Source organism: Octodon degus, unplaced genomic scaffold (assembly GCF_000260255.1).
Source record: "Octodon degus isolate 3935 unplaced genomic scaffold, OctDeg1.0 scaffold00064, whole genome shotgun sequence".
NCBI classification, from domain to species: domain Eukaryota; kingdom Metazoa; phylum Chordata; class Mammalia; order Rodentia; family Octodontidae; genus Octodon; species Octodon degus.
This window is the reverse complement of record NW_004524640.1, coordinates 1,613,322-1,633,593: the sequence shown is the minus strand read 5'-3', so window position 1 is coordinate 1,633,593 and position 20,272 is coordinate 1,613,322. Positions and strand designations below refer to the sequence as shown.

The 20,272-nt window shown below is 40.1% G+C and overlaps 1 protein-coding gene across 1 annotated transcript; it reads right to left on the bottom strand.

Moving 5' to 3' along the window:
* Nucleotides 1-6,598: 6,598 nt before the first annotated feature.
* Spx (spexin hormone) lies at nt 6,599-12,474 on the bottom strand. Its single transcript, XM_012515436.2, has 7 exons — nt 12,470-12,474; nt 12,203-12,266; nt 11,469-11,546; nt 11,189-11,246; nt 10,779-10,841; nt 9,473-9,556; nt 6,599-6,664 (listed from the first exon to the last, which is right to left on the bottom strand). The coding sequence occupies exons 1-7, from the start codon at nt 12,472-12,474 to the stop codon at nt 6,606-6,608; spliced, it is 411 nt and encodes a 136-aa protein (XP_012370890.1). The 3' UTR covers nt 6,599-6,605.
* Nucleotides 12,475-20,272: the final 7,798 nt, after the last annotated feature.

Below are 20,272 nucleotides of genomic sequence, written 5' to 3'. Positions count from 1 at the left end.
TTTTGTTTGATTTTTCTTTCTTAGTAGTGGAAGTAATTCTCTGCCTAGAAAGTCATGAGTGAGTGAATGCCAGTTTTTCAATTTAGACTAAAATCCAAGTTGTTAATTCCTCTTGTTTTCTCTGTAAATTTAGGTTGGAGAAATGTTGAATGAACAATCCTGAAAGTAAGTTTTCAAAACTTGTTAATGGGGCAAGGGAGATAGCTCAGAAGAATAAACACTTGCCTGGCAAGCACTGGGTCCTGAGTTCAATCTCCAGTTAAAAAATCAAACAAACAAACAAACAAACAAACAAAAAACCTTTCTTAATGTAAGCCATACCAATATTCCTTTACCAGTAGTTCCCACCCCCCTTCAGTTCTGAGAATGCAATCCATGGCCCTCATAGTGAGCTACATCTCTCAGCATTTTTAATGGTGTTTTTTTGTTTTTGTTTTTGTTTTTTTCTTGAAACAGGGTCTTATTAGTTTGACTTGAAGTTGCCTAGCCTGGCTTTGAATTCGTAATTTTTGTGCTTTAATCTCCCAGATTGCTAGGATTACAGATGTGTATGTGCCTTAAGGGCCAGCCTAGGGTTTACTTTTTAATTTGTCATCATTGTACTCCTGTGTTTAGTATTTATACAACTTCTGCACCCAACCATGCAAATCTCCAATTAGGTTCACAGAGATCCTCATCTTAGCTAAGAATGTATGCTATTTACATATTCTGAATAACTCTTACTGATTATTTTTCATTTTATCAAACATTAAAACCATAAATTTATATTTAGCTTTGCTGAGAATTATCAAAACCCATACTAAAAGAGCTATCCTAGATCTATATTTTGATGCAGTTATATGAAACTGAAATCTAGAGTTTATGTTTAAATCAATGATAGAAACATGTTGCCACCCGATAGCACATCAAGGTACCACACCATTTTTCTAAGATTTAAATGGAAAGCTTCGTCTAGCATAGTGGTGCATGCCTGTAATCCCAGCCAGCACTCAGGAGGTTGAGGCAGGAGGATTGCTGTGAGTTTGAGGCCAGCCTGAGCTGCATAGTAAAACCCTGTCTCAAAAAAGACAAAAAGCAATTAGCTAGAAAGCTCTTTTGAAAATTTGTCCAATCCCCATCACTGATAATTTGTTAAGTTCAAAGAAGTATCAGTATTTAAAGCTTTAAGTTTTATTCATAATGTCTTGTTTAAGAATCTTTTAAGGGGCTGGGGAGATGGCTCAGTGGAATAAGTGCTTCCCTGGCAAACGCAAGGGCCTGAGTTCAATCCCCGACTCCGCCAAAAAAAGAGAGAAGCTTTTAGACATCAAAACAACATGTAAAACCTCGGTCATGGATAATGCTCAATATAACATTCAAAACTATCTTTTATAAAAAGTAGCAAAACATTGAATCTGCTTAATTATGAGAAGAACAATGTCTCCAACATATTCCTGGATTGCTTAGATATATTGAATAATTAATTACACTTAAAATGGTTTATGTTTTAACTCTAAATTGGCAAAAAAAAAAAAGTGAAAACAGTACATTCACTCTTGGATTTTTCTGTCTCTGTCTCTCTGTCTCTGTTTCTGTGTCTCTCTCTCTGTCTCTCTCTATTTGTCTTTCTATCTCTCTGTCTGTGTCTGTCTGTTTCTGTGTCTCTCTGTGTCTCTGTCTCTCTTTCTGTCTTTCTGTCTGTCTGCCTGTCTTGTCTGTCTGTCTGTCTGTCTGTCTGTCTCTCCTGCACCCCCGTTTTAATAACTGAGTAGCCATTTACTGTGGGAGGTGTGAGTTTCATCTCATGCAGTGTGAAGAACTCCACTGACATATTGGTTGACTTTCACTTAGAAGCTCAAAAATGTGCTGGTCCTGTCCTGCCCAGTTATTGATGGTAACAACGGAAGAGTGATAAAGACAAGTCTCATGGTTGAAGGCCAATGAGATAAAGACATGTCTCATGGTTGAAGGCTAATGAAAAACTGTAAGCCACCATTTCCCATTTCCCCTCAGGCCAGGTAAAAGTGAAATAATGGGCATAAGCAGCAAATGAAGGCAAAACAGAAGATGACTGCAAATTCACTCTGTTTAGACGTTCAAGAAGAACAAAAATTGCCTACAGCTCGATTCTTGAAAACTGCTCTGCAAATGCCAGTTAGCCTCAGATCTGCAAAGATGTTTGAAAAACTGCACTAAAGAGCAGAACAAATATGATGCAGGTTTCTGGTGTAGACAAATTTGTTAAATTCCCAGAAAATTTTCATGATGGTGAGGGTGTTTCACTGTTACAGCAATCATGCAAATGTATCCATAGTCAAATACCACTGTGTGAATGTTCAAGAGTACTCTCGACTGGAAATTGGTTTACTGTTATTGAAAGCATGAAGTACTTGCACAGTAAAATTTCTCAGTATAGGACCTTAAAGATAAATGTTTTTTGTTCAATGGGGTCATAGGCCTATGACTAGAAATGCATGAAATATAAATAACTAGAGAAATTACTTAAGTTGAAACCATCTGGCTTTGAGTGTTAGACGTGGAGATGAGAATTTTGCCCTACACTAGGCTTTCTATGAGGACAGGCTTTCTATGCTGCCACTTGATTCTATCTCAGGTATTTGTTTGTATTTCCTCAGAGATCAACAAAACCTGTGGGCAAAGCAAATGCCAGTGTGAGTAGAGGACCTTGTGTCTAATAGGATGACCTTGTGTCTAATAGGATGACCTTGTGTGCAATAGGATAACCTTGTGTGCATAGGAGTTGCATAAATAAATGGTTTTGTTGGAAGAAATAAAGGAATAAAAAATTAATGTTTTTGAAGAATGCAAGTATAGAAAGTAGCATATCATATATCATCAGATGACAGTCGGACTTTTTAAAGTGGATCGCGCCACCTGCTAAGGTCTGAATGTTGAGTCCCCCAATATTCGTATGTTGAAATCCTAATCCCTAACGTGATATTAATGAGTAGTGGCTTTGGGGAGGGATCAGGCCATGAGAGCAGAGCCCTCATGAATGAGATTAGTCCCGTATAAGTCCTCAGCTGAGGTGGTGGGGGTGTAGCTCAGAGCCAAGGTGCAGGTTAAGTATGGATAAGGCCTTCTTTTCAACCTTGACCAGTGAAAAAGGAAAGAGAAAAAATGTAAAAGACATCAGAAAGCTACCTGGCAGGTCCTCGCGATATCAGTTCTGCCAGCATCTTGATATTGGACTTCCAAACCAGCAGAACTGTGAGAAATACGTTTGCTGTCTGTAAACTACCCAGTTTATGGCATTTTGCTTTTGCAGGCCAAGCTAATCAAAATAGTACTGTACCTTTGTGGCAGGAGTACTGGTGAATGGAGCTGACTGGTGTAAACAGATGTATCACGGTGTTTCAGTGCTGTGTTGCTAGTTCTCCAGGTTAGGAGAGAGACTGTAATAGGGCTTGGTTAAATCTACTTGAAGAAGTCCAAAGGGCTCCATAGGACCAGCCCAAATCTCTATGAAGTAATGTAGGGATAGCACTGCCTGTTTCACAGGGTGGCAGTGAAGATCAAATCAAATTAGGACTGAACTTACACCGGAAGTAATAAAGCTGCATTCCCAACCTCCCTTTCTCCTCAGGCCAAGACAAATAATGTACCTCAAGGTGGCTAGGATGTGTATTTTTATTTCTCATAACCAGGCAAAGAATAAATGTAGGTTGAAGATGGCCTTGAGCAAGCCAGAACCTCCTTGCCTTTCCCCTCTCTTTTCTCAGAACAGCACAGGTGGTGTGGTAGAGAGAGGAGGCATCCACAGGCAAACCCAGGAATCAATAATTGAGAGCCCAGGCTGGAAGGAGGACATACAGACAGAGGGGAAGGGCAACTGCATCGTGTAGAAAGCGGCTAAAAGTCCACTCTGGACATGGGATGTTCTACTATGCATCTATGTGTTGAAGGCAGTAATTTTCCAATTTAAGGTACAAGCTATATGATGTGAACATTTTTCAATTGATGACCCCTTGCTTGTTCCTGATTTTAAATAGATAGAAATAAAGAGAATTGTAAAAACAAAACAAAACAAAACACCCTTCTGTAGTTTGTTCCATCAGAAACTCATGCTGAAACTTGTCCTTACCATGGTGGTGGGGGGAGGGTCATGGGAGGTGATGCCAGGGCTGGGGGTGTCCTTTAGTAGTAGAGCTCATGTTTAGGATGCACAAAATCCTGGGTTTAACCCCACACCAAAAAAAAAAAAGGGAGTATGATTCAGTTGGTAAAAGTGACTAATACAGTTCTCTGAGGATGCCAGAGGCTGGATTGGCTAACAAGAGAACAGGCTGTGGGGCCGGTGAGATAGCTCTGGTATCTAAAGTGCCTGCTTAGGCATGCTTAGGCAGGTGCAGGGAACCCCCGGCACTACATGCCATGCTAGCCCCACCCTCAGGGCGGGCTGAGCTGGTCAAAGGGCGAGGCGAGAACATGCTCTTTATATCATGAGTGTCCTTCCCATGGGCCCTTTTGTTCACTCTTGCTTTCCTGTCCATGCTGTGCAGTAGCAAGAGGCCCTCCCCGGAAGTGAAGATGATGCCAGAACCATCTTCTTAGGCCTCCTAAGCTCCAGATTCCTGAGCCAAATAAAACTCTTTCCTTTACAAATGACTCAGTCTTAGGTTCTCAGCAAAAAATGGAGTGAGACAAACCATGTGAATCTGACATTGGACACAGATGTGATGAATCAGCACATTTATAAGGCAAAACATTGAAAGAATTTGAGTATTTACATAACTTGGAGAAGTATCAATAGGGACTGGTCTTTTAGACAGCTTTTGAATACCTTACTATAAGGTCCTTGAGATTGTTCTGGTTGTGGGAGAAATTATGTCATAACGTAGATGCTTAAAATATTCTTTGAATAAGCACTTATGTAGTGATATATACCAGTTTAGGTCCAAAGAATAAATTCTCAATGAATTGAATGTATGCGCTGTGTAGAAAAGTCTACTCTAACATTAAATCATAATTAATGACAGATGCCTATTATAATACTATGTAGTTTTTTAATTGCTTGTATAATTTTGGCAGAGATAAGTATTACATTAACTTGAGTAAGGTTTCATTATTCAATTATTAAACAAGATGCAGACAATGTTATAAGCATGGTTTTGATTACTTAACAGTGAAATCATCATTTCCAATTACAGATACATTAATATAAGATAGTCATTGGCTACTAAATAATGACTACATACTGATGACAACATTAATTAACAATGCTTTCCACTTAAGAGATTTATTGAGAACAACTCTGAATTGTTGACGTGAAGAAAATGTGATGATCTGATAAATTGCTATGATTTCTGTGTGTGTGCGTGCATGCGTGTGTGTGTGTGTGTGTGTGTGTGTGTGTGTGTGTGTGTGTATTGAGATGATACTGAGTCCAGGCTCACTATTAAAAGAGACAAATTATCTGTGTCATGTGTTCTATGTTATTGGGGTAAGTGAAATGTAATTTTATAATGTTGAATCCTAGAAGTTTAGCCAATTAGGGAGAGCAGTGTTGGACTCCTTTGAGTTTGTTTAGCAATGAAAAATGGCTTTTTTCTTTAAAAGATGGGTTCATTCCTTTTGCACAGTATACACATGAGCAGAGTGCCTCTTCCCAAGGAGATGGAATTCCATATTTCTTAGCTGAACTTGAGATATCTTCAGAGGAGCCTTTTTCTTTTTGTGGTTTGTCTCAGTTACTTTTCTCTCATTGCTGGGACAAATACCCAACACCCAAAATGAAGGAAGGAAAGGTTTATTTAGCTCACAGTTACTGCAGGTTTTAGTCCGTATTCAGCTGGGTCCAAGGCAGAGCAGCACATAGCACAGAGCAACCTTTCATGGTGGTGGCAGAGAGCAGGAGAGCAAAGGGAGGGGCAGCAGCAGCTCAAGCAGCTAGCTTCTCTTCCCTCCTTACGCTGTAATGCAAATTACCTGCCCCAAGGCAGGTGCAGCATCCACACCCACAGTAATCAATCACAAACTCCAGAAGCTGCCCCAAGACTGCATTGGGCTTTGGGGGGGACACCTAGACACAAACCATGACATGGCTCTACAGGCAACCTTCTCCTGTCTCCAGCCTCACCAGCCTTCTCTCGGCAATCACACTGAGCTTTCACGGACGCTTCTTCCCAGCCATGTGACTTCCCTCCTTAACAATTTATCTCCCTGGGTGAACTACAGAAAGCCACCTTCTTTCCCATCTTGCCATGTACCCCCCTCATTGGGAAAGGAGCAAAAGGAGAAATAGAAAAAGAAGCATTGCTGAGTAATAATAAAATACAAATAGGTAAAGGAATAAAAAAAAAAAACCAAGCACTATGATTGAGACGAGTACTGGTCATGGCAGACAGAAAGAATACTGTACTGTCTTCAGCTTTATCATTAGAAATACTGTAAACACCAAGAGCTAGACAGAAGGTGATCTACGCTGGACCTGAAGCAATAAAAGAAGGCAAGAATTCTACGTTTCTTTTGCTTCCAGAAGAATCAAATGAGTGATGCGTGTTTCCAGGATTACACCTGGAGTACAAAGGGTTCAGTTATTTTATTCACATGGTTTATATTATCAACAAGAATAGATCTGCATTTGAACATAATCTGGTATATTTTCACCAGCTAAGCAGACTGTCTTCCAGGAATCTGCTTGGATCAAATTTTTCTTCTCCATCTGTAAGAAAAACAAAAATACTTAACACACATTCTGTGTTTGAAAAGGTGAAAAGATGAAGAGGATCTCTAGAAACACACATTTAGCCTTCTCAGTTGAATTATCTTGTAGGCTCTGTTACTGAAAATTTAAAAATAAAACCAGCTTCTGATTTGTTTTGTTTTTATGTTTCTCCCCTCAGCTTGGGACATACTGAGATTTTTTTTTCTTTCTTTTCTCTGTTGTTGTTTTTTGTTTGTTTGTCTTTTTGAGACAGGGTCTCACTATGTGTTTCAGGATTGCCTTGAGCTCACTTTGTAGCCCAGGGTGGTCTCAAACTCACAATAATCTTCCTGTCTCAGCTTCATGGGCTTAAAAGCATGTGCCACCATGTGTGGCATGTTCAGAAATTTACATTTTACATATGAATCTGTATAGTTATTGAAACTATAACATGATAGATTTGGGAAATATTTGAGGGCCATATGGCTTGCTCTGGTCAATATATCTCATGTCTAAAACACCTGCCATTACAATCACTCACTTGTGTCAAAATACTTTCTATATATTTCCTCATAAAGTGCATCTTACTTGAGAAAGCTGGAGTAGGAACACATATGAATATATTCCTATATTAGGTGTCTCTGGCCAGACCACCCTAAGTGAGCTCAGTGTCACCTGCAACTATTACTGTATTAGGTGATTTCTTCAGGGAATCAATGAGAAACAAATAGGAACATTTGCTAGTTAGCTAGAAATGCAAAACTTCATAGCATGGGATATCACATCTGGGGCAGGATACTTAAGAAGGCAGACAGTAGCAGGTTCTTGTGACTAAAAATAGGGCGAAAGAGAATCAACCTGTAAGGGGGTAGGGAGTCGTAGCTGGAATCAAATCTGTCTCCTAATTTTCTCTGAGATCACCTTTAGTTAAAACTACATTTCCTCTTTTAGTTATAATATAATCTGGATGTCTGAGCTATATCTAATCTGCCTTGCTGGTACATTTTGAAATGTTGCAAGTAATGCGATGTTATTTTAAAATGAAAAAAAAAAAAAAAAGTCACACCCAACCCGAAAGTTAAACCAGTTTACATTTCACTGAACTAAAAATTCACCCCAGAAAAGAACTTTGGCATAAAAATACTACAGAAAAATAACAATCAATATATCACACAGGAATGCAAAATTTCCCATCAATTTAGGCTGATGACATTATGATTCTTCTCTTCCTCTTCAGTGACAAACCACTGGGAAAACGTCATTAGTTAGAAAACTGCATAAGAAGTAAAGCCATGCTGTTATGTGGAGCTGTAGGGGACTCAGATCAACAGTTTCTGACATTGCCAGTGAAGCAGAAGACCCAATACTATTATGGGCTACTGGACTCTTTTAGAATATTTTGCTGAGTTAACACACCTATAATATTCAAATAACGGAACTTAACAAAAATAAAAAGGGGGATACAGATGAATGTCCATTTTGTATCTGTGTATTCAAAGTGGTTAGGATAGATATATAGTTATATTCTCTTAATGAATAGAGGGATTTGTTCTAATGGTTTTTGCAAATAGGATATCAAGTCCGCATCTTGTACAGCAATTAACCACTAGGAAGAATGTATGCAATGTGTTAATCATTGAAACTGTCCTACCAATTTGATTTGAAACTGTCTCATTGCTATTTGTTTCTCAATAAAATTATGAGAAAAAAAAAGATTGTGTTTATTTTGCAAAAACACTTGAAAAGGGCATCTACAAAAGGCATCCTTCCTCCTCTTTGAGATTAGATTTTCCCTTTTCCTTTCAGCTCAATTTTCTTTCTGGCTCTGCCCATCTTTCCAACAATCAGACCTAAAACTTCCCTGCCAGCCACCTTCTGTCACAGTTCTTTTCCTTCTGACTTCAAAAATTGGTCAGTGTTTTAAACCTTGAAATTAAAAAAGATAATCTTGGATATAACATGTTATCAATTATTCAACTTTATTTCATCTTCTCATTTCAAGAGTTTTTGAGAACCATACCAGGTCTTCAATACCTACAACCTACTGTTTTGCATTTTACTTTCTTGTACCAAATCTCCCTCCAAATAACGTGTCAGAACACAGCAACAGCAAGATGCATCCCTGGCCAGGAACAGAAGAGAAGTCTTGTGACTACTGTTCAATCTCTCCTGAGTTCTGTTTGCTTTCTAACCATCTTGCTAAGTATGATGCTTCTGGTAATAATTCCTCCTCTCAGTCATTTTACCTTTTGATAATTACATTTATTGGTACATCTTAGGTATACATAAATGATCGTATTCATTATAGGGAGTTCATACCTGTACATGATATATTTTGATTCCGGTTCCCCCCCCCATCCTCTCTCTCAACACTAACGGTTGATTTAAGTCACCCTTCACTTCTCGCTGACTTTCAGCACTTCACTTGATTTAACTTTTACTTAAGTAAGCAACTGGACTTGTTGTGATTATTTAATCTATTTTGGCTTCAGTGTTTTTAGTTAAAAATAATAATTCTGGACTTGAGGCTTTTTCCATTTTAAAGGTTCTAAGAGAGAGGTTACAATAAGGTACAGATTGTGAAATTTGTATAAAATTCCCTAGTCTTGCTGTGGAAGCACTTTTACATTATCAGGCTTTGTTTTAATGGGAAATACCCTGGCCGTAGAATATAATATCTGATTATAAATGTAATTGATTATACTTGTCATAGAATAAATATCTCTATGAGCTTGGAGAGGGGGTGGGAGACTGCACTCAACACAAATTTCAAAAGGAAGCAAAGCCACTCTGTCCGGAAGTAGAAAGAGGTCACTCTACTTGTACCTTCTTGTGGTTTCGACAACAAAGCCAGCAGTAGGGCTGCAGCCTCTGGAAGAGGTAGTAATCTGGGATTTTGGCTTCGTCTCTCTGGAGGAACAAAACATATGCAGACTCTATTAACATTTCAGTATTCATATAAATACATCCTACTCTAGTAGGACACAACAGCAGAACAACTTGTATGAAATAGATTTCTGATCACCACACAGATAACATACAGAACACTTTTTCTCCCCAACTTCCCTTGAAAATAACTTATAGCCAGTTACATTGTGTTTATGTGTGAGATATGGGAGAGAATGCTGGACTTATCCTGTACAAAACAGAATTCCACAAATGCAAGCACAATTGAAAGAGCAAACCCATGGGAAATCTCTCTTTTCCCAATTTAAGATGGTTTCTCTAGGCAGAAAGACTTGCATGCCATCCTGCTCGGAGCCTGTGCTGCCTTCTCTCCTGTCCAAGGAAATTGGAGATAATAACCTACATTCATGATCATATACAAGGTAATTATGTGACCGAAGAGGCACCTGCTAAATATTCAAAGTGACTTCAAGTCTAAGTTGGCAGAAGATGAATTGCCCTGATTCAGCACAGACCTTGAGTTTTAATTTGGAGGCAACTGATAGTGGAAAACGACTCTTACTGTCACAAAATAAAGAAGTACACTACAAGCTTCATGAAGCAAACCACAACTCTTCCTTGCCTATGCTATGTACAATGTGCTATATTTTTCCAAGTAAGTATGCTTTTTACTCTTAGCATTTCAATCTATAATTTATATAAATCAATTGAATTGTTACTTTTTAATTCAATGTCATGGAAAGCTTTATCTTGAAAAATAGTAGTTCCTGGCCCCATTCTCATGGCCTTCAGGTAACCACTTTTGATTTGAACCTTTGATAGTTCTTTCTAGTAATCGTTAGAGACATACACTTGCAGTCTTAGGAAAAATAATTTAATAATAATATCTTTTAAGCAAATTGTGTAAAAACTGCCCTAAATGAGCAGGTGCATTTCTAGAGATAGTTGAACACTTGTTTTCCAGTACTAGAGCTGAAACCCAAGATCTTCACACTGAGTTATAGCCCTAGCCCTCCTCCCCGTTGTAAGACTTTGAGATGGGTTTTGCTAAGTCATTAAATTGCGTGGGCCCCAACTTGCAAGTCCTCTTGCCTCAGCCTCTCAAGAATGCCAAGATTGCAGGCGTGACCACCAGCCCCTCAGAGCTGAGCGAACCCCTGGGTAACTGAGTGGCTGCGGGCTGGAGCGCGACTCCCCTGCGCATCCACAGCTGGACGCCACCCACCTGGAGGCAGCCGGTCAGAGAGGTCTTTCCTTCGACTCTGATCCGAGAGGAAGCGGCGCCCTTCTGCAAAGGCGAGGAAATGTGAGCTGAGGCGGGGCTCTGAGGCGGGGCTCGGCGCCGGGACGGCCCGGGCCACCAAGATCACCTTCCCGGCAGCCCCGAGTCCCCACGTGCACTGAGAGACTGCAACCGCTGCTTCGGGTGGAGGATAGCTCCTCACAGGGACACTTCAACCCTCGCCTCCCAGCGCCACCTATCACTAGATTGCCCTGGACCAGGTTGGCCTCAGTTACGCAGGGAACGCAGTCCGGGCTTATTGTCACCCACCCCTCGCCACCCATCTGTCCCGGGGCGCACACAGCCCTCAGGATCTCAGTTACTGGGGGAACAGCGAAGTGGGGGGAACTCACGTGCCCCCTTCAGGTACAGCATAGCTTGCGGGGTCCAGTTCCTTCTCTCCAAAGGTCTCTACAAACCGGGGAGGGAAGCAGCGCAGTTAATAAAGCTAGAAGGAAGGCGAGGGTGGAGGCGGGGGGTGGCGGGCGGGCAGACAGAGACAGAGACAGAGACAGAGACAGAGACAGAGACAGACAGACAGACAGACAGACAGACAGACAGACAGACAGACAACAAATAATGCAAGGATGGTGGCCCGAGGCGCTGAGCAGCTTGGTGTTTGCATCCCATTACCTGCGGAGCTCCGCGGGTGTCTCCGAGAACAGAGAAGAGGAGAAGAGCCAAGACCGTCGCCGCCAGACCGCTGGGTCCCTGTGTGAATCAAAGAACAAAGAAGGTCGTCTGAGTGCCCGCAGGATCTTCTGCTCCCTTCCTTGATGTCTGGACAAGTGCAAACCCCTCACTTCTGGCGCTGCTCTAATGTTCAGTGTGGGCAAATGCCTTCCCATTCCACCTTCTGGTGAACATAGTGTCCAACTTTAACTATTAGGTAGGAGTAGATTGCTACTATTAACCCACCAAATAATTAGACGAATAAATAGATGTTTGTTCTCAATAAAATGATTTTCTGATTTTTAAAGGAATGTTGATCAAATACATTTTGGCCCTTAAACTACTTACTATACATAAACCAGAAAGCTATACAGCTTTCCATAAAATAGCTGTGAGTCTCAAGTGAATAAATATTTACTTACTTTCATGTTCTGCTTCTTTCTGGAGCCCTGTGATGGCATTAACTTCGCCGGTGAGTTTTCTAATCTTGTTCTGAACTGAGGGCTTTTAAAGGCTTAGTGTCCTGGGCACCTTCCCATCTGCGTAGATGGGGGATCACACAGGGACAACGCATGCAGCTGTCAGGATGGAGATTCCCTCGAGGAGGTTCAACTGCAGGAAGTGTGGGACTGATTGATGGGTGGACATCACCTGGTTCAGTATTGATGACATCAGCGAGGAGACATTCTGAGTACATCAGCATCATCGCCTTTGCTTTTACTATGAGCTGCCCAGTGCATGTTCATGTCAGCATTCACACTAATAAAAATGATACAAAGTAAGTGAATCAATTAAGATAAGTAGCCATCAAGCCATCATTGATGAAAGAAGATAGACATTTCTGTACAGATGAAAGCTTAGGGAAGCTCAATGGAATTGGACATCAGCCATACATTTAATTATCCATCCATTCAATTATTTTATAAAAGGACTGGCAAGTTAGCTCAGCAGATCCCCCATACCGCATGCCGCATTGGTCCAAGCCCCAAGGTGCGCTGAGCCAGTGATAGAGTCTGGGTGCAGACTCTATTTATACTAAATAGAGTGCTGGGGAGGCTGAAAACAAGAAGATCCCTATGAGTCTGAGCTGTGTAGTGAGAGACTATAGCAAATACATAAATAAAATTTAAAAAAATACTTTATTTAATAAATACTTATTGAATGTCACATGTTGGACAATGCTCTTTTTGATTCAGTGGATACAGACATACTAAAAAGACACAGTTTCTGCTTTAATGAAACTGATCTTCTACTCGGGGAAGAAACACTTGAGAGAGGAAGGACAGTAGATAGGGATGAAAAAAAGTTCAGATGTGTTATGTACGTGTAACAACTCTCAGTGAGGAATTTATTCATTGTGCACTGCACACATGTACCACCAAAAATAAGTTATTTAAAAAACAGTTGAAAGTAGTAGACAGACGAAGAGAGTAAAATACCGAATGTTTTAAACTATTAAGCAAAAGTAAACAAGGTGATGCGATAGGGTAAGTGGTGGGCTACTATAGTGCAGATAAAAGTCAAGGGGAATTGCAAAGAGTAAGACAGAATCAGACATAGGATAATGGGGTATGGATCAGTGTTCTGGGCTTTCTAGGCAGGAAAACAGAAAAGCAAGCTGGGAAAGAGAAGAGATTGGCTTGTTTAAAGAGTAGGAAAGATAGCGCTTTGAAATGGAGTTGTGGAGGGAGAAATGGGCCAGTGCCTAGGGGATGTGGTCAGCATTAGATGATGATGGCTTGGAGTAGGGTGGAAGTAGAAGGGAATGGAGAGTTATAAATGAATTTTGGGTACATGTTGGAGGTCGATGATACAGGGTTTGTGGGTGAATAGGATACGAGAATCTGAAAAAAAAAATAGATCAAAGATACTGCTTGGATATCTTGGCTTCAGCATAGAGACTTCTTAAGAAACCAATGAAGGCAGAGAGATGAAGAGCTCCCTTATGTGCATTCTAGCACTGAAATGATCATTAAATATGCAAGTATGAAATAGACAACTGGAAAGCTCTTGAGAGCTTAGCAAAGAGATCATCATGTGTACATTGCTTTTTAAAAGTAAGAATGATTAAGAATTTTAAGAATTCTAAGAATGTTAAAGAAGCAAAAACACTGGAACTGAATAGGGCTAAAGAAAAGAAGCAGGGATTGAACAGTGAAAACAAACATAGAGAAAATGAGCAAATGAAGCAGTCAGGAAAGGAAGCTCAGGGGCTAGGGACAGTGGCACATCACCTGTGTGGCAAACGCAAGGCCCTGAGTTTGATCCCCAGTACCAATGGGAAAGTTCAAGTAAATAAGAGAAATTCTAGGGGATCCTGTTGCCATGGAAGCTGTGGTGGAGCACTAATCAAAAAGCATATGCAAGGAGCTACTCATCAAAATAGTACTTTGGATATAGATGCTCTTCAGAGAAAGGAATTGTTAATGTCACAACAGCCACTTCTGATGCCCAGATTAAAGACTGGGATAAATTTGCTGATGCTATAAAGAGCATTAAAGTGTGTCACAAAGGATTCTCAACCTGACAACAACTAGATGCTATGTAGCCATGACTGCTCCACCTTCTTCAAAGCAAAGAAAAGAAAACTGTGGCGGGCCACCTGAGCAGCTCTCCTTGAAACAAGAGTGATCGTTTCCATTTTGGCTATGCCTGACCCTATTTCCTTGTATTGATATGTATAGAGCTGGCTAGGACTTCTCTTTATCCCTTCAATTGGCTTTAAGCAGTGCTTATTGGTCTAGCTGAGGTGCTGGTGGTAGTCTTTGAAGATGACACATTTGTTTCTACAGGTACTCCCACCTGCTGCTCTTTATGATTGGATGAAAAGTCAATGCTCCATGCTGTCAGCTGGGATTGAGCCTTGAGATAGAGGCTATGACTTCCTAGGGTTTGAAAGATTACACATCAGAGCTGAAGCACTGGACTCCAAAACATTAGATACTCTCTCAATAGTATAATGCAAATTACTCTTTCACTGTATCTTTCTCTCTGCATATGGCAGAGGTAAATACAGGCCTCCTACCTAGCCCAGCTCAAGGTATTCACCTTCTTCCTGCCACTCTGTCACTCATCCTCAAGCCATTTCTTATTCATGACTGAATAAAACCTGGGTTCGGCCCTGGATTGAGGCCTTTGTTCTGGATAGCCATTACCATGGCTGGATTCAGGACCCTTTGGCGTCCCATAACTATAAATATGCTTCAGTGTCTTTTTTCTCACTGTGAGTAACACTGGAAGTGGTAGATTGGAATTAACTTGATGGGATTCCAATAACTTATCCTTAGGATTACAAATATGAACTTCTTGGATCAGGATGAGGACCAGAAAGGACTCTGTACATTAAGCCAAGAAAAGTGATCCGATAGCACTGAGAGCTCGAGCGAGATGAGGTCCAGAAGCATGAAATGGATTTGAAAATACAATAGTGTAAATAGGATATCATGTCCGCATCTTGTACAGCAACTAACCACTAGGAAGAATGTATGCAATGTGTTAATTATTGAAACTGTCCTACCAATTTGATTTGAAAAAAAAATCTGCATGGAAATGGAAGTAAAATCCTTAGACATAAAGGAGTGATAATCTGATTCTTTAATTCAAACTATGCTCAATTAAAAAAAAAAATCTCTAAATTCTAAAAAAAAAATACAATAGTTTTTTGTTTTACAAGATGAATGTAAGTTAGTAATGAATAAGATATGGGAAAATAAAGCTGAAGGCTTTCGAAATGTCACAAAAGGAGGGAAGGCGTAAAATGAAGACTTATTCTTCCCCAGCATCTGGGATGGAACTGAGGACCTCAGATCTGCTAGGCAAGGGTTCTACCACAGAGCAATGTCCCCAGCCCTCTTGTTTTATGTTTCCTGAATTCAACAGGCTGGTCTTAGACTGCTTCAGCTTTCTTTCTCTACTATCCAGTTCAGTAAAGTACTTGAACTCAGTGGATATTTGTTGTTCTTTTTGCCTTCTAGTAACATTTGAACTTCGTTATTAAGAAATATCTGAAATTCCCTAAACTATGAATGATAAATGTTGTAGAAGGGCAGTCTTCCTGGCCTTTCTGCCCTCCATGCAGGCAGAGTGTGAGCCCAGGGCACAGACCTTCCCACGCAGGGGTATGTGCTCTGAAGGAGTTTCAAGCTGAGAGAAAAAAAGCATCCTATGCATCAGTGGTGGTAGCAGGAGTTAGTCTCTAGAGCACTACTAGTTACAGTGCAAGCAAAAGATTCTAGCACTAAGTGCTACATGGGTGGTGATTGTGTCCCCAGGGCCCTCTTAATGAAGTTTTACTTTGGGTCAGTCAGGTTTGTTGGCTCTTATCAATAACGACTGAGAAATCCTTTGAAGTTATGAATGCCAACGGGGATGGTCAGTGGAGAAGGAGAACTTAATGATGCAGAAGAAAGAGAAGATAACAGAAAAAGCAAGACTTTTAGGCTGGAGGGCTAGGATCTAAAGGATATCAGTATTTAGTTGAAAAGGCTGTATGCACAGGCAGACACTGAACAAGGATGTGTATTCACCTTATGAAAGAGGAGACATGAGAAAGAAGTGAGAGGACCCTCATCTCAGTCCATTCTGAATGCTGTGACAAAATACAATAAACAGGTGAAATAGCTTGGGTCTTCAACAACTCCTCAAGGTTTACTTTACAGAGTGCAGCTCTTGGGAGGTGATTCTTTAGGAGCTGAGACCAGTGGGACATCTTCAGGACGTTGAGTTCATGCTTTTGAGGTGCAGTGGGACCCTAGTTTCTTCCTCTTCATCTCTTTTGCTTCGCTGGCATGAGCTACTGTCATGTTGTGCTGCCAAATGCTTAAAAGCAGTTTGTTCTTACAGTAACAGAAAGTTAACACAACTGAGTAGCATTTGAAGAGCAGAGATTCATTGCACAGTTCTGAGGGCCTGGGAAGTCTTAGGGATTAGCATGGCTAGGCTTTCAGGAGGGCCCTCTTCTGATAACCTTCTGCTGTGTTCTCATGTGGTGAACTAGCTCCCAGGGGCTCTTTTGTAAGGTCATAAATCCTACTCATGAGGGCATTGTGCTCCTGATTTAATCACCTCCTCTAAGTTCCTCCTCTAAAAGTTATGGCACTGGGGACTGGCATTTCAACATATGGAATTTCAGGGGATATGGATATTTAGATTACATCAGTCCTTCTAAGTTAGGGCCCTGCTTCCCAGGCATTCATGTGCATAAGAATAAATTAGGGATCTTTTTGAATTGTAGTTTGGATTCAACACAACCGGGATGGGGGTGTGCAAGTCCACATTTCTAACAAGCTGCCAGATGCCACTGGTGGATGCCATTGATCCCTGGACATGTTCAGCAGCAAAGTTTAGAATATAGGAAATGAATAAACCTAAACCTGAGAGTTTGCATGGTTGGGAAGATTGCAAGAAGGAGAAATATTAGCAGGTTTGGAGCAGAATAGTTCAGGTTTGTTTGGGATTTATGGTTGAAGGGCTGATGTTATTATGTACATGGAAATGTTTGGAAGAAATGGATTGGTATTTTTAGTGCTTCATAGTTAGACTTAGAAAACCAGATGTTTAGTTGGTGAATAAGAAGGGGATTTAATGGTCTGGGGAGATAGCTCAGTGGCAGAAGTGCCTGCCTTGCAAGCCCAGGATCCTGAGTTCAATACCCAGTGAAAAAAATAAATAAATAAATAAATAAATAAACAAAATAACAACAAAAACTTTAAAGAAGGGAATTTAAAAAAAAAATCCTAAGGATAAGTTAACCATTGAAAATGAGTAAAATTGCAGCTCTACTATAAATATTAAATTTTAAAATTTTAATTTCAAAGAATTGCAAAAACTACTTAAAAATTTATCTCCAAAAAAGGAACAAATTATATCAAATATGCTGTGTTTGCTTTAAATGAAGTCATATGTGAAACTCAAATTAGAAAGTTGCCTAACAAATGAAATGACTTTTCTCCTCTCTACACTAAGAGCGCATAAAGATTTTAGGAAGAGGGACAAGAAAAATGAATCACCAATAAAAAATGCTTTGAACTTTCAATTTTAGGAACAGTGAATCTGCTTTGTTGATAATAGTTTACCCAGTGAATTCACAAATAGATGTTTTACGTCAAAGTTGCCATTTTCAGCTTCATATGCAGAAATGAAGGGAATGATTTGACATGTTATCAATATTGCGGTCTTGTCAAGAGTAACATGCCAGAACGTTCCTTCTTAAAGGTCTTCCTGAGGGAACTGGCTCCCGATATGTTTTTGTTAAAACAGAAAACTTTTAAAATATTTTATAGAGACAAAGAGATGGGTTCCATTGTTTGGTACAAAAGCAAATGACAGGTACACTTGAATTTTATTCTGCTCATAGTATGACCAGGCTGTTGGTGTTAAACAAATAGTCTCCTAAATCTTTTAAAAGATTTAATGGGGCCAGGGAGATAGCTCAGTAGTATAAATGCTTGCTTGGCAAGTGCAGGGTCCTGAGTTCAATTCCTTGTACCGAAAAATAAAATTAATGGCATACTCAAGGTAGGCCATTCTCCCTTCCTCACTGATGCTATCTGGACGTGGACAGTGGACTGTGAGGTGCCCAGGCCCTGTTGAAGCAATTTCCTGTAACTTTTACATGCATTCACTCAAGCACAGTGGTTTTCCTGCATGTGTGGAAAGCAACTGCCATCTTGGAAAGGTTACCTGAACGATATGGTTATGATGCTATCAAAAACACCTATATACTTTCTTCAGTGATGGAAGAGAAGTTTGGGTTGGTACAGTATGAAAGGGACATGGGCTTAATTTCCTACACTAAATTTACTCTCTGCTAGGGCATCTGTTCCTTAGCCCAGTTGTCTTACCAAAAGGTAGAAGTCATTTCCCAAAAGGCTATCAATCTTAGGAGTAGCTTTGGGTCATTAAAAAGCCTTGTTCTTTAAAATAAAACTTTCTACTCATTGGTCAAGGTCTTTACCCAGTCTTCCTTTTACTTAGGGTTTAGATTCTCAGTGAATTTATGCCTCCTGGGATAATGTAATCCTTCTGTTGACAAATCTTTCTGGACTCCCTCTTCAAAGCTACATAAAAAGAGAAGAGAATATGAAGACATTAACCTTCTGGAGTGTTCAAAGGCACAGGCTAGCAAGTTAGAGCTAATGTAAGGTAGGCATAGCTAAAGTTCACTATTTACATGATTATCCCAATAAGAATATTTAAGCACTCATTTCTAAAATGAAAATAACATGCATGAATGAGTGTATAGCAACAATTACAGAATAACTAAGAGCACAGGGCTGTCATGATGGACTAGAGTGTATCATGTAAAAATGGCCAAGAGATGGAGCAAAAACATTTTGGGCAACAATACAAGCATCAAAATATAATTCCCAACAGCTTTTTGGCAATGTCGAGCCTCAGAAACATGAAGAATGAACTGATTATTTTGTAATGTGAACTAGGTTGTACTGAAATGGCAAGATTATTTCCATATCAGATCAAAAATTGGAAAAAAAAAGAGTTTATTAACAAAGCCAGCCATCAGATGCTTCCCGGGTTATACATCTTAAATATCTAACCAGATCAGAAGCACGTCCGGCAGCTTTCTTAGTTTTGTCTCTGCCAATTAGGTCTTACCCGGTCAGATAGTATGACTCTGTTTGTTCCCTTTATGGCTCTGGAGGGGCTCAACATGAGAGTCTTGCCCATGGAAATCTTGCTGGGGTCTCCATATGAATTGGTGGACAGTCTTTCCCATCTTGCAAGATGGAGGGTGAAAAAACTGAGAAGCCAGACACTGAAAAGAAGAAACCCAAAGCCAAGAAGGCTGCTGAGAAGAAAAAGGAGAAAGTTTTTGCAATGATCACAAAACCAGTTGGTGGGGACAAGTATGGTGATCGCTAGGAGATTAAGCTTCGAAAAATGCCTAGATACTACCCTACTAAAGATGTGCCCTGAAAGCTCTCGAGCCACAGCAAGAAACCCTTCAGTCAGCATGGGAGGAAGCTTTGAGCTAGCATCACTCCCAGCACCATCTTGATCATCCTCACTGGGTGTCACAAAGGCAAGAGAGTGGTCTTCCTGAAGCAGTTGGCCAGTGGCTTGCTACTTGTGACTGGGCCTCTTAGCCTTAATCATGTTCCTCTGTGAAGAACACACCAGAAATTTTGCTATTGCCACCTCTACAAAAATTGATATCAGCAAAGTGAAAAATCCCCAAACACCTCACTGATGCTTATTTCAGGAAGAAGCAGCTGAGGAAACCCAGACACCAGGAGGGGGAGATCTTTGACACTGAGAGATACCAGATTTCAGAGCAGCGTGTAGATTACAAAGTGGTGGACTCATAGATTTTAGCAAAAATGAAAGCCTCAGCTCCGCGGCTATCTGTGATCCGTTTTTGCTCTGACAAATGGAATTTATCCTCATAAATTAGTGTTCTAAATTTTTCACTAAGAACATAATTATATAACTGATACATTTAAAAACAAATGATGAACATTTAAGATCTGTAACCCAGGAAGGGTCTTATGGCTGGCTTCATTAATAAACTGTTTTTTCCAATTTTTGGTCTGACATGGAAATAATCTGACTGTTTCAGAACATTATTTGTAGCCAGGTCTGATCACCAAAAAAGAAAATGAGACAAGTAGTGGTCCTACTTTTTATTTCTAGGTTGTTGGCCCAAAAATATTTCCAGGACTATGATGCCTATTTTCTTAACACTTTAGGCCCTTTCACATTCATTTTTCTTTCTTTTCTTTTTCCTTTCCTTTCCCTTCCCTTCC